Below are 14922 nucleotides of genomic sequence, written 5' to 3'. Positions count from 1 at the left end.
GGGGGCAAGAGGCATTACGCTGGGTGAGTGACATCACAATCAAAACTCACCCAGGCGTATGCGTAATGGTGCAGGAACAGCAGCGGGACGGGGGCAAGAGGCATTACGCTGGGTGAGTGACATCACAATCAAAACTCACCCAGGCGTATGCGTAATGGTACAGGAAACGCAGCGGGACGGGGGCAAGAGGCATTACGCTGGGTGAGTGACATCACAATCAAAACTCACCCAGGCGTATGCGTAATGGTGCAGGAACAGCAGCGGCGGCGAGGGTGTCGCCACCGGGTAGCTGGCTGTCCGAGCCGAGGAACAGAGTGCTGGAACAGCGACGGTGGCGAGGGTGTCGTCCACCGGGTAGCCGCTGTCGGAGCCGAGGAACAGGGTGCTGGAACAGCGGCGGTGGCGAGGGTGTCGTCCACCGGGTAGCCGCTGTCGGAGCCGAGGAACAGAGTGCTGGAACAGCGGCGGTGGCGAGGGTGTCGTCCACCGGGTAGCCGCTGTCGGAGCCGAGGAACAGAGTGCTGGAACAGCGGCGGTGGCGAGGGTGTCGTCCACCGGGTAGCCGCTGTTGGAGCCGAGGAACAGGGTGCTGGAACAGCGGCGGTGGCGAGGGTGTCGTCCACCGGGTAGCCGCTGTCGGAGCCGAGGAACAGAGTGGCGCGCCACACCTTGGTGTGCACGTCGGAACTGAGAGACGCCTCGGGGTGCGTCTGCGAGGAGGAGTGTGCCAAGCACGAGGATCCTTGGAAGATGCGCGTTGCGCGCTGGAGACTGGAGAGCGTGCCAAGCCCTTGAAGATGCGCGTTGCGCGCTGGTGACTGGAGAGCGTGCCAAGCCCTTGCAGATGCGCGTTGCGCGCTGGTGACTGGAGAGCGTGCCAAGCACGAGGATCCTTGGAAGATGCGCGTTGCGCGCTGGAGACTGGAGAGCGTGCCAAGCCCTTGAAGATGCGCGTTGCGCGCTGGTGACTGGAGAGCGTGCCAAGCCCTTGCAGATGCGCGTTGCGCGCTGGTGACTGGAGAGCGTGCCAAGCCCGAGGGTCCGGGAGATGCAGTGGAGCGCTGGGGTGCCTCCCGTGGAAGTACAGGGAGCGCAGAACAGTCTCCTCCACAGGCTACGGCGACAGCAGACGAAGGCTGGAGCAAAACATCTCAAGGCTGGAGAAATCCATATACAGCATTGGTAGACCAGAGGATCTCCCGAAAAAGTCTAGATGTTAGAGAATATGACTCAGCATGAATACAACACGACCCCACGCCGAAACGAGGGGAAGAGCCCTGGTATTTAAAGCCCACAGGGGAACTAATTAGCCTGCCACCACAGGTGCGAGAGGTAATTGATAATAGTCCAGGTGTGGCCACTGAGAGTAAACGAGAGTAAAGAACGAGAGGGTGGGGGCTAGAGAGAGTGAGTGAGAAGGGAATTTCTAACAGTAGGCTTAAAGAAAACAGAGAAAGTTGGTGAGCAGCGGACAAAACCTCACAGTTGTGATGTTATCGAAACATGGAACACAATTTAAATGGAATCCAAAAGTCATACCTCTAACGCACACAATACAAAATATCTGAGATACTGTGTATAGCACAGATCAAATTATTTTCCTCAGCGTCCAAGTTTTCAAGAAGTATTTTGCTTTGAATTTGATGGCGACTATTATTATTATTATTATTATTATTATTATTGGTTATTGTAATATTGTAGGTTAACTGTTCATGTACTAATATTGAAATATTAAATTAAATAAATAGTAATACATATAAATGCTCTACCAAAATGAGATATTGTTTTAAAGGTGCACTATGTAGTTTCAGGGGAGGGGGATTTATTTGCACTGTAATTTACTGTAATTCTTCTTGAATTATTCTACCTTATGTTATCATAAATGAAAACTAAATAATCTTTAGGCACTGTGAATTAAATGTAAGCCTAGAATATGTTTGCTAACAAAATTGGAGGCCTTTGTAAACGACAGCAATGAAATAGTAACTTCTCATGTAGGTTTCTAGCTTCAAACAGTGTTCCAGGGATCCAATTTTCCTCTGAGGGCAGTTTGAGTATTCAGTTATGAAAATATATATTATAAATTATTAGGGTGACCATATTGTGATTTCCAAAAAAGAGGACACTTTGCCCCCAGCCTCAAGATACTTAATTATGAACGTCTTTAATTCTTACAAAACTACTTAGTGCACCTTTAATGTTAAACACTACAGAAACATTCTGCATGACAACCAACCATACACAACCCCACAGGTCAAATTAAAGGAGGTACGAGCATGAGCCAGGGAACAATGCCTCATATGGCCAGAGGAGGGAGACCTTGCACTTTGCACACAAGGCTCTGAGCCTTTGTAGATTTAGTCATACAGTACTTCTGAACTACTGGAGGCCTACGTGAAATAATATGAAGAGATTTTAGGGTGAAAAACACACTGTCCACTTTGCTGACTACCATAATTAGAACAACCGAACACGGTGACAATATTCTCCCGTCAGAAATGTATTGATTAACCCTTTCACTACCACACTACAGCAGACGGTTAACCGTCTGTAGCGTGGTAGTGAAAGGGTTAACCTTCTGTAGTGTGGCAGTGAAAGGGGTAACCCTTTGTCATGTGGCAGTGACAGGGTTAACCTTTCTGTATTGTCACAGTGGAAGGGTTAACCCTTTGGTAGTGTGGTAGTGAAAGGGTTCATTAAAGTGTGGGCTGACTTGACTGAATGAGCTCCTGACAGCTCTCTCTGCCCCCCGAGGGGTTAACATGGGTCAGTATAGTATAGCGCCACTGACCTAGTCCAACATCTTGAAGCCATTCAGACCAGAAGATTGAGGGCAGTCTTGAATACCTCCTTAACTTCACGAGAGAGAGAGAGAGAGAGAGAGAGAGAGAGAGAGAGAGAGAGAGAGAGAGAGAGAGAGAGAGAGAGAGAGAGAGAGAGAGGGGACACGTGATGCAAGGCTTCTATCCTCACTACAGCCGACCAGTGGGAGGCATAGTCTAGCAACATTCAAGACAGGGGAGGGAAGAATTGGAAATACGAAATTGGGATGGGAGAAAAATAGAAAATGGGGAGAAAAATTTGATCCAAAAAAGAAAATATATATATATGGATATACAGAGATAGAGAGAGAGAGAGAGAGAGAGAGAGAGAGAGAGAGAGAGAGAGAGAGAGAGAGAGAGAGAGAGAGAGAGAGAGAGAGAGAGAGATTCCTCTCATCTTGACCAGGCCTTAAAGGGGCACTTCACCAAAAGGAAACGATGCTCGATTTATTTCACACATAATCTCACACACGTACAAAAGCTGTTTTGCACGCGTTCATTTGGTTCGACAGTTATTGAGAGTAAATTAGTTTGAATATCTATCGGGAACACAGAGTCCTTGTGTTAATTACAGGTCCATGAGATGATAGCATGATATACCTCATCTGCTACCGTATTGATTCATTGAGCTGTAATTAACACAACAAGGACTCGGTGTCTCCAATGATCTTCACTGGTGTCCAATATTCGAACTCAAAGATTTTCAGATGTGTGTGAGTTTATGTGCAAAGTAAATCGGCATTGTTTTTTTGGTGAAGTGCCCCTTTAAGGAGAGGGGGAGAGAGAGAGAGAGAGAGAGAGAGAGAGAGAGAGAGAGAGAGAGAGAGAGAGAGAGAGAGAATCACAACAGAGAGAGATAGACTTGGTTTATCCTTCGCTCGCTCCCAGACTATCTGCACGGATCAAGCGCGGCCCTCAACACCCTCACACACCCGTGAAGAAGAACAAATACAGGGTTTTCACACAGGTTTAGCTTCCACTCACACGGTATTAAAATGAGCACATTATTTGAATGTCAGTGATGCTCATGAATGCTGAAGTGGCGTATCTATTGCCAGCCGCTCCCGACAAGCGAGGGAGAGAGGGGTTAGGTCTGAGGTTTCTCCTCATCAGTGTGGTCGATAAGGGATCATCCCTATGTCCTATATGTTCCCCGATTGATTGATTAATTGATTGAACATTTTATTAATTTTTATTATTTTATTCATTATTAATGTCCGCCTTTTTCGAATTTGGTTAAGGTTAGAGTTTGGAATCAGGGCTGGTGGTCTAAAATTTTCAATCAATCAATCAATCAATCGGGGAACATAGGACCCGGGGAACATAGACATGCTCCCGTAGATAACAATGCAACAGGCCAGCCGTGATTGCAACAGCAGTATCTCAACCTAATGAGCATCATCAAAAGTTATCAGGCAGACACAAAACAGACTTCAAAGCCTTTTGGTAAACTAATGACAGCTGCCTGCACGGTGCGTACAGTATTATGGTCAAACTGTAGCTGTTATACAATAGACCTATTGAAAGGTATACAGCTCCATTAGAGGTCTCTGTAGTCTCCCGGCTAACATTGAACTCATATTTAAAAAAAATAGGATGGAATGATAGCGTTTATCATGATTCATTTAAAAGTCGATGATAGCATTTATCATGACTCATTTCAAAGTCAATGACAACAATGACAGCGTTTATCATGACTCACTTCAAAGTCAATGATAGCATTTATCATGATTCATTTCAAAGTCAATGATAGTGTTTATCATTCATGACTCACTTCAAAGTCAATGATAGTGTTTATCATTCATGACTCACTTCAAAGTCAATGATAGTGTTTATCATGACTCACTTCAAAGTCAATGATAGCATTTATCATGACTCACTTCAAAGTCAATGATAGCATTTATCATGATTCAATTTCAAAGTCAATGATAGCATTTATCATGATTAATTTCAATGATAGTGTTTATCATGATTCATTTCAAAGTCAATGATAGTGTTTATCATGACTCATTTAAAAGTCAATGATAGTGTTTATCATGATTAATTTCAAAGTCAATGACAGCGTTTATCATGACTCATTTCAAAGTCAATGACAGCAATGACAGCATTTATCATGACTCATTTCAAAGTCAATGCATTTATCATGATTCATTTCAAAGTCAATGATAGTGTGTTTATCATGACTAATTTCAAAGTCAATGATAGCATTTATCATGACTCATTTCAAAGTCAATGATAGCATTTATCATGATTAATTTCAAAGTCAATGATAGTGTTTATCATGACTAATTTCAAAGTCAATGATAGCATTTATCATGATTAATTTCAAAGTCAATGATAGCATTTATCATGACTAATTTCAAAGTCAATGATAGCATTTATGATTAATTTCAAAGTCAATGATAGTGTCTATCACGACTAATTTCAAAGTGAATGATAGCATTTATCATGATTAATTTTTTTTATCCACTTTTTCTCCTTATTTTTCAAATTTTCTCCCATCCCAATTTCGCCTCGCCAATTCTCCCCTCCCCTGTCTCGAACGTTGCTAGACTATGCCTCCCACTGGTCGGCTGCAGTGAGGACCAAGCCTTGCATCACGTGTCCCCTCCGGTACACGAGGAGGCAGCTGTCGCATCTTTTCACCTGAACAGCGCGATCTCTCAGTGGCGAGGAGTAACGCGTGGGAGGCTCACGCTGCCCCCGACACTTCCTGATTCTGCTGTACAGGCGCACCAACCGACCTGTAGGAGTTGCTGTCCACAACGTCCAATCCCCACCCACCAGCTTTCCCACCCTCTAACACTGCCAATTGTGTTAGTATGACGACTGGCCAAGCCGGTAGCAACGGCGAGAGCTGGGCTCGATACCAGCATCTCCTGCGTTAGTGGCGAGCGCCTTGCCCACTGCGCCACTCAGCCGCCTGTTATCATGATTCATTTCAAAGTCAATGATAGCATTTATCATGATTCATATCAAAGTCAATGATGGCTTTTATCATGACTCATTTCAAAGTCAAGGATAGCATTTGAGGAATCTGAATCTGAATAATTTATCATGATTAATTTCAAAGTGAATAATAGCATTTATCATGGTTAATTTCAAAGTCAATGATAGCATTTATCATGATTCATTTCAAAGTCAATGATAGCATTTATCATGATTCATTTCAAAGTCTTCCCCCAAACCCCCCGTCACCACTTAACTATGTCATTACTTCCTTGTGGTGAGCTAGCGGCCCGGGCCTTAAAGCTCACTGTGGTTCAACAATCACATCCAGCTGCTGAAAATGGGATTTGACATGTGTAACCACTATGCACTCACTCACTCAGCCACTCACGCACTCTTACACACACACACACGCACACACGCCAATGCATTAGCCGCGGAGACAAGCAGTTGAGCAAATTAAGCACAGGGATGTGAATAGAAAAGACGTGTAGCGATTCAAACACTCAGGGACTCAGTATGTTAAGAAGTAGAGAGTTTTAATTCAATATTTTTTTATTATGTACTAAAATATACAAAACACTGACACCTGCCAATCCAGCGGCAACAGACAGGAGAAGACAACCGGGGAATAGACCTCTACTGCCAAAGGCACACGGCTAGCGCCGAGCAAAGGGTTGGCGATATTGTAGCACAATACAACCGGTATTCATACCCACGCTTCACCACACGAGGGGCCTGCTGAGATGGGAAACGGAAATGGAATTGAACATCGATGAGACGACCATGATTTGTTCTCTGAAAAAAAAAACTAAAAAACGAGACGATATACATACTAAAGACGAACAAAACAAAAAAAACAGCACCAAACAACTTGACACATATTCCAGAATTGGAGCACTTGAAAAGACACATTCAGAAATACACGAAAAAAGGGTAGGAAAAAAAATGACATGATGCTCAGTATATTGGTATGAAGTTCATATTGAAAACACTTTTAAAGTTCCTGTTTTCAGCCTCACGTTGGACGTAGATGGAAAATGATTGTCATCGGTACTACGTAGGTCTTCCTTAAGTCTTTCCTGGGACGTAGTCCCGCTGGTCCCCAGCAGTCGACGGTTAAGGTCTTCCATCACTGAAGAAGTTCTCGATAAAAAACACCCCCAGCTAGGCAACACTGAATTAAGACGTTTTTTTTTTTACATTTGCCAATATACTGTATTAAGCAATGGTCATTTTTCCCAAAGGGGTCCATATGATGTAGCAGCTAATACTGTTTCAATTCATCCTGTCTTCAAATTGCTGTGGTCAATGTAGTATAGTGCAAAAAAAATGTATCTACCCCCATTTATTTGTAAATATATGTAAAACATACACATACAAATGATAGTTCCAGTTTCATGTCATTTAAGGACAGTTTCACAAACAAGTCTTGGAATAATGACAATAACTACATCACGGTTTTGTCCAAAACCCATGCATTCTCAGTTCTCCACGGACATACTGTAGATCCCTTGTGAAAAAGTGCCCTTTACTCCTGGGGTAAGCTCACTCGTTTTGCCCTCCTCTGTCCAATCAAGAGCGGAGGCATGAAATTAACTGTACTAAATAACTACACTACCGAGTACAACTAACGTATTTTGGCTTGTATCAACGTTCTTTAAAAAGGGGCAGAGCGTTGAGAAGTCCATGGAATGTAATGATACGGTGCAAAGAGCATCCTCCTCTCCCAAAAGTCTTCGGATGCGTTTGGTGCGTGTGCGGCACAAACGCAAGCATGTCGCACGCGTTCTCCACCTGCCCGCTCGGCGTGGCGGGGCGCACCGAGCCGGGAAGTCTTGCGTTAAGACTTTCCCGCCTTCACAGCCTCCGCGGGCACTTGAGGTCACTGAGTCTCAACGGCTTCTCCGCGTTCCCGCCAAAAGCGAGGGAAAAAAGTCCCTGCTTAAATTCCAATGTCCAAGACACAGGGTGTCGTGAGTCCCCCGGGCCACTAGGGGCCCTCCTCCATGTCGTCCAGGTTGGGAGCCATGATGAAGTGTTTGGGGTAGACCAGGCTGTGCTCGTCCGCATGCTCCTCCCAGCGCGCGTCGTCGCTCTCGTGGGTGATGTAGCGCTCGCCCTGCCGCGTCTCGAACTCCCTGAGGTCCAGCCACGTCTGGTAATCCTGAAGGACAGACGGACGAGAGTTTGAATTCATTCAATGCAACTCAACAAGGTATGGTTCGCGGCGACACGGATTCGTCAGGAGAAACTCTGGCGCTGTTTCTATTATGTAACTATTCAGAACACGTGTCCATATTTCACCTGTAACCACGGATGGCTGAGGGACTTGTCCACGCTGTACCTCTTCCTCATCTTCACCTGCAGGAGATTGTTGATCAAATCTGTAGCTGTGGGGGGAAACCAGAAAACACACAATAAATTTTTTTACACACACAATACAATATGCACAATCATTCCAGACATAGCAAATTAAGAAAAATAACTAAATAGAAATTATTCACATTTGTAACCCTCAAAAATAGCTATACAAACTCTTGAAAACCAAAAGTTAATGATTTATATCAGCATTGTTCCACAAGTTAACCCCAACAATATAAATACATCTCCTTTTAATCCCTTTCTTAGCTTTTACAACAGTAAACTTACAAACATCTCAAATCATATTTTGCTTTCCTGTATTGAAAAAAATTATTTTGCACACAGTCCGGGAGTAACTTTTCTTTAGCTGTAGGCTACATTATTTGCATTATCAAAGTGACCTTTAATGACAAGAATGCCCTATGGGGGGGTGTGTGTGTGTGTGTGTGTGTGTGTGTGTGTGTGTGTGTGTGTGTGTGTGTGTGTGTGTGTGTGTGTGTGTGTGTCTGTGTGTGTGTGTGTGTGTGTGTGTGTGTGTGTGTGTGTGTGTGTGTGTCATTATGTGGAATATAACAACAGCAGCAGCAGGGGTTGAGGGTCATATCTAGCTCGGTGAAGGTCATCATCATCACCTCTGTCATTTGTTTACCCAGTAGCATCCTGAACCCTGTACGTGGGAGATGTGACTCATCTCAACTGCAGCCGACAGAAAGCTCAGACAGCCATGTAGGGTTAAATCACACCAGATGAGTGGGCGGGGAGGACTGGTATGAGTTTTCATACTAAACTATTACAGAATAACGTTCTGCCAGGCGGCTGGGTAGTGCAGCAGACTAAGCGCCTGCCTACCACCGCAGAGACACTGGTATCGAATCCAGCTGTCAGCGGTACCTCCGGCTTGGTCGGTCGTCCATACTAACCAATTGGCAGTGTTAGTGGGTGGGAAGCCGGTGGGTGTGTATCCTGGTCATTGTAAACAGCGACTCCTACAGGTCGGTCGGTGCGCCTGCTCAGCGAGGGAGGGAACTGGGGGAAGTAGGGTGAGCCTCCCACGCGTTACGTTCCCCCAGTGAGAGTCCTCGCTGTCAGGTGAAAAGAAGCGGCTGGCTGCCTCCACATGTATCGGAGGGGACATGTGATAGTATCTATCAACTCTCCCTAGACCGGCAAGTGGGGGGGGCAAATGCGCGCAACGTCCAGGAAGGGGAGGGGGGAATTGGCATAACGACTAAATTGGGATAGGAGAAAAATACAGAAAAAGGAGGAGAAAAAGTAGAAAAAAAAAAAATGAATAACGTTCTGCCCTCCCTCGACAACTACCGGTAGTACTGCTGAAGTGCCCTTGAGCAAGGCACGTACCCTTGCCCCCCCCCGACTAACTCAGTGGAGCTGCTCCCAGTGGCCAACAGTAGAATACCATGGCGCAGCGCCCAGGGGTGAATGTGTGTAACTATAATTTTATGTATATGTGATGGTTTAGCTTTTATAAGGTACAACCACATTGACATATTGCAAACTGTTGTATCACAGTGTTTTAGCTAATGTTAGCTACTTTTAAATACCTGTCCTTGGAGCAGGTTGGTACACATAGATGCCCTTGCTCGGGGGCACTTTGGCAGTATTGCCACTGTTGACACAGGGGATTGAACCAGCAACCCTTCGATTACCAGGCGGTAACCTAACCAGCCTGCCAACCTGTAAAACTGTGTGTGAAGCAGGGAATTCATTTGAGGAAAAGAGCATTACATGCTCCTGCAAACGGTAAAAAAAGAGAAAGAGAAAAAGAGAGAAAGACCGCGACGAGGACACACCGGTCCGTCCTCTTACCATCTGCTGAAATGTCCTTCCAGGGCGTCGGTGGGTACATGAAGGCTGCGTTCTGGATCTGGTCGTTAATGTCCTCGTCCTCGTTGAAGGGGAAGGTGCCACTCAGGCTGACGTACACGATGACCCCCACCGACCACATGTCCAGAGAGCGGTTGTAGCCTTTGCTGCGCAGCACCTCGGGCGCCAGGTAGGCGGGCGTGCCCACCACCGAGCGCCGGAATGACTTCTCGCCGATGATGCGGGCGAAGCCGAAGTCGCATAGCTTTACCTAAGAGAGCGTGCGGGACGGGACAGGTGCAGTCAGGGATCTGAACACGCGGAGAAGCCTGGTGCTCAATGTGCATGTCCACTAGGGCTGGGTGTGTTGCTGTATGTCCACTAGGGCTGGGTGTGTTGCTGTGTGTCCACTAGGGCTGGGTGTGTTGCTGTGTGTCCACTAGGGCTGGGTGTGTTGCTGTGTGTCCACTAGGGCTGGGTGTGTTGCTGTGTGTCCACTAGGGCTGGGTGTGTTGCTGTGTGTCCACTAGGGCTGGGTGTGTTGCTGTATGTCCACTAGGGCTGGGTGTTGTTGCTGTATGTCCACTAGGGCTGGGTGTGTTGCTGTGTGTCCACTAGGGCTGGGTGTGTTACTGTGTGTCCACTAGGGCTGGGTGTGTCGCTGTATGTCCACTAGGGCTGGGTGTGTTGCTGTGTGTCCACTAGGGCTGGGTGTGTTGTTGCTGTGTGTCCACTAGGGCTGGGTGTGTTGCTGTGTGTCCACTAGGGCTGGGCGTGTTGCTGTATGTCCACTAGGGCTGGGTGTGTTGCTGTATGTCCACTAGGGCTGGGTGTGTTGCTGCTGTATGTCCACTAGGGCTGGGTGTGTTGCTGTGTGTCCACTAGGGCTGGGTGTGTTGCTGTGTGTCCACTAGGGCTGGGTGTGTTGCTGTGTGTCCACTAGGGCTGGGTGTGTTGCTGTGTGTCCACTAGGGCTGGGTGTGTTGCTGTGTGTCCACTAGGGCTGGGTGTGCTGCTGTAAGTCCACTAGGGCTGGGTGTGTTGCTGTGTGTCCACTAGGGCTGGGTGTGTTGCTGTGTGTCCACTAGGGCTGGGTGTGTTGCTGTGTGTCCACTAGGGCTGGGCGTGTTGCTGCTGTATGTCCACTAGGGCTGGGCGTGTTGCTGTGGGTCCACACACACACACACACACACACACACACACACACACACACACACACACAGACACACACACACACACACACACACACACACACACAACACACACACACACACACACACACTTGTTTACCTGAGGAAACGGCTCTGCTGAAGCCAGTAGTACATTCTCAGGCTTCAGGTCACAGTGAACGATGTTTTTGAAGTGCAGATGTCTCAAGGCCACCAGGATCTGTTACAAACAGGAGGCCCAAAAGCCCAGGTTTAGTCTAACAGCCCACACATACATAATCATACAGACTCACGTTACATACTGTATGTTATATAATATAACGTCTGACGCTTGTGTACTCTATACACTGGTGTAATCTACGATGCAACCGTATGGAAAATAACAGTTGCATCACTAATGCCTTTAAGTACTTCCAGGTCGGCCAGTACCTTCCCTATATGGACTTATTGTATGATGTCATCTGATAATCCATCTGGATACACTGGGTTTTCTGTAGGGCTAAGCAGCGCCGCACGCATGTTTAGCTGTGGCCCCCGACCGAGCTGCAGTGCGCCTGTCTCCCCCTAACCTCACCCTGACTTTGACAGAAGGCTCCCACATCAGAGCCAGGCTTGCTGCCACTACCGCGGCCGCTTGTTAAAAGTCCCCGTATTGTAGGAATGGAAGATTTCCATTTCTCTTTTTGGATTATAAAGCAGGTGCTGTATAATTACTGTGAAAGTATCAAAACACAAACCGTATTCTGAAAATGAACCTTCAAACGAGACGCTTGGACTTCCTTAATTAACCCCTTAAGCCCGACGGGCCCGGTACCGGGCCGAGATGTATTTCACGTCATAAATAGATTAATACAGTCCGTATTAATTAATATAGCGTTTTCTTTTCAAATGTAGCCAAGAGTAAAGATCAAAACAGCACTCAAAGTGTATATTTTCAGCACTATGTTTGTTTACCAATGATTTTAAAGGTACTGTAAGTGGTATATTCTATTGTTAAGATGAGTTTTAAATAGCTCTACAGTCCGACAGCCATCACCGATATTGTCTGGTCAATAACATGGGTCTCCCAGTCCCTCCTGCTCTGCAGTAAACAGAAAATAAATGGTCTGGTATCCCGTTCCCACTTTATCCAATCAGGAGAGAGAACTGCAAACATCTGGTCTGACAAAAATAAGAAATAAGTACCAGTTTTAAGCAAATGTGTCCTTGAAACAAGTAAAAGAATCCACCAGTGCAGTAAGCAAATTTGGTTTGGCAAGATTTCTTGAAATAAGTAAAGATATCTAGGGTTGATTGGATGTGGGAAGGGATACCAGAAAATGTATTTTGTGTTTACCGCAGAGCAGGAGGGACTGGAAGACCCATGTTGCTGACCAGACACTCTATATCAGTGATGGCTGTCGGAATGTAGAGCTATTATTTTAACATGTTGTAGACCACTTATTTTAACAAACAAAAAAATACCACTTACAGCACCATTAACTATGTGATATGTCACAATGTCACAACTACACGCCCGCCGTTCAATCTTGTATGAGGAAGAAAACACCAAACTCTCTGCACAGTTGTTGGATGTCAGGAAGCAAATCAACTTCATTGGTAAGTTACACCAGGAGAGCCTTAACCCTTTCACTGCCACACTACCAAACGGTTAAACCCTTTCACTGCGACAATACAGAAGGTTAACCCTTTACTATCACACTACAACCGTCTGTAGTGTGATAGTAAAGGGTTAACCTTCTGTAGTGTGGTAGTGAAAGGGTTAAAGACACACAACCTGCTCTCGGTAGAGCTCCAGAGAGAAGCTCAAGGGGGGGGGGGAGACGTAAAGCTATATTGAGAGACAGCTCCTGGTGCTTAGAACCACAGAACCATATCTTCTTATGGACATCAAGACTCGCTGTCCCCGTTTGGCCCCGCGGAGCCATTAAGCGCCTGAGGCCTGCAGCTCCTCTGACCAGACCACAGAGCCTGCAGCCCCTCTGACCAGACCACAGAGCCTGCAGCCCCTCTGACCAGACCACAGAGTCTGCAGCCCCTCTGACCAGACCACAGAGCCTGCAGAGCCTCTGACCAGACCAGAGCCTGCAGCCCCTCTGACCACAGAGCCTGCAGAGCCTCTGACCAGACCACAGAGCCTGCAGAGCCTCTGACCAGACCACAGAGCCTGCAGCCCCTCTGACCAGACCACAGAGCCTGCAGCCCCTCTGACCAGACCACAGAGCCTGCAGCCCCTCTGACCAGACCACAGAGCCTGCAGCCCCTCTGACCAGACCACAGAGCCTGCAGCCCCTCTGACCAGACCACAGAGCCTGCAGAGCCTCTGACCAGACCACAGAGCCTGCAGCCCCTCTGACCAGACCACAGAGCCTGCAGAGCCTCTGACCAGACCACAGAGCCTGCAGCCCCTCTGACCAGACCACAGAGCCTGCAGAGCCTCTGACCAGACCACAGAGCCTGCAGCCCCTCTGACCAGACCACAGAGCCTGCAGCCCCTCTGACCAGACCACAGAGCCTGCAGCCCCTCTGACCAGACCACAGAGCCTGCAGCCCCTCTGACCAGACCACAGAGCCTGCAGCCCCTCTGACCAGACCACAGAGCCTGCAGCTCCTCTGACCAGACCACAGAGCCTGCAGCTCCTCTGACCAGACCACAGAGCCTGCAGAGCCTCTGACCAGACCACAGAGCCTGCAGAGCCTCTGACCAGACCACAGAGCCTGCATAGCCTCTGACCAGACCACAGAGCCTGCAGCTCCTCTGACCAGACCACAGAGCCTGCAGAGCCTCTGACCAGACCACAGAGCCTGCAGCTCCTCTGACCAGACCACAGAGCCTCTGACCAGACCACAGAGCCTGCATCTCCTCTGACCAGACCACAGAGCCTGCAGCGCACCCACCGCAGGCTGTAATCCACGAGGAGGGAGGAGCCTCCTGATGCCATCCAGACCCCCTCGTCCCGTAACCAACACCCCCCCCCCCTCCCCCCAGATCAGCCAACCACAAGAATAAACAGGCCCTGAAGCAGAGACTGAGGCCAGGGAAATAGAGAGAGCAAGTAAAGGAAAGGAAAGGGAGAGAGCAATGGGAGGGAACAGAGGGAAGACAACTAGCTTAAGAAGGTATGACCAGTAAAGTGAAAGATGCTGGACGCTATCCTGGAGGACCCCTCCCATCCCCTCTATGACCACATTCAGCCATGGACATCCCCCACGCCCCAGACACACCACCACTAAGTGGCTCGGTCAGTCCTTTGTGCCAGTAGCCATCAGGCTCCACAGCCGTAGGCTTGACTTGGCTCACAGCTGGAGAACCAGAGAACAGTTAGAAGATCTTAGAACTTTGCACAAGGACTTGCTTTTCATTTGCACATCTTAAATCTTAACTTGTTTATGCACATTTATTTTTATTGGTAATGTATTTCATCTATACCAGGGTAGACTAAGACTATATGTGTACATGCTATATATATATCTGTACATGGGGTTGACTTAGGATATCATCTGTATCTACTGTATATTATACCAGGGTGGGCTGTATGTGCGCGCATAGTGATATTATTATTGATAGAGTATACTTATGTCTCAACTATTCAGAGATCCAGTGCATATCAGACCTTAATCTTAATTCTTTATATTTACTATATTTTGTATTCTTACATTGTATTCCTATTATCCTGCCTGTAGCTTTGCTCTCCCTCTCCTGTGCTGCTATGACTCCAGAATGTCCCCACGCGGACGAATAAAGATCCATCTTATCTTATCTGATCTTAAAGGAGATGAGGCAAAAGGGATAG

At 47.2% G+C, this 14922-nt stretch overlaps 1 protein-coding gene across 1 annotated transcript in view; it reads right to left on the bottom strand.

Moving 5' to 3' along the window:
* Positions 1-6319: 6319 nt before the first annotated feature.
* prkd3 (protein kinase D3) overlaps positions 6320-14922 on the bottom strand; it is a 97581-nt gene continuing 88978 nt past the window's right edge. Inside the window, 4 exon segments of the mRNA XM_084310962.1 lie at positions 6320-7938; positions 8079-8164; positions 9963-10230; positions 11250-11348. Coding sequence (XP_084167088.1) covers positions 7765-7938; positions 8079-8164; positions 9963-10230; positions 11250-11348 — 627 coding nt within the window. The 3' untranslated portion in view covers positions 6320-7764.

The sequence above is a fragment of the Notolepis coatsorum genome, assembly GCF_963971535.1.
Source record: "Notolepis coatsorum genome assembly, chromosome: 3".
NCBI classification, from domain to species: domain Eukaryota; kingdom Metazoa; phylum Chordata; class Actinopteri; order Aulopiformes; family Paralepididae; genus Notolepis; species Notolepis coatsorum.
The sequence above is the reverse complement of the archived record's forward strand: the minus strand, read 5'-3'. Positions and strand labels throughout refer to the sequence as shown.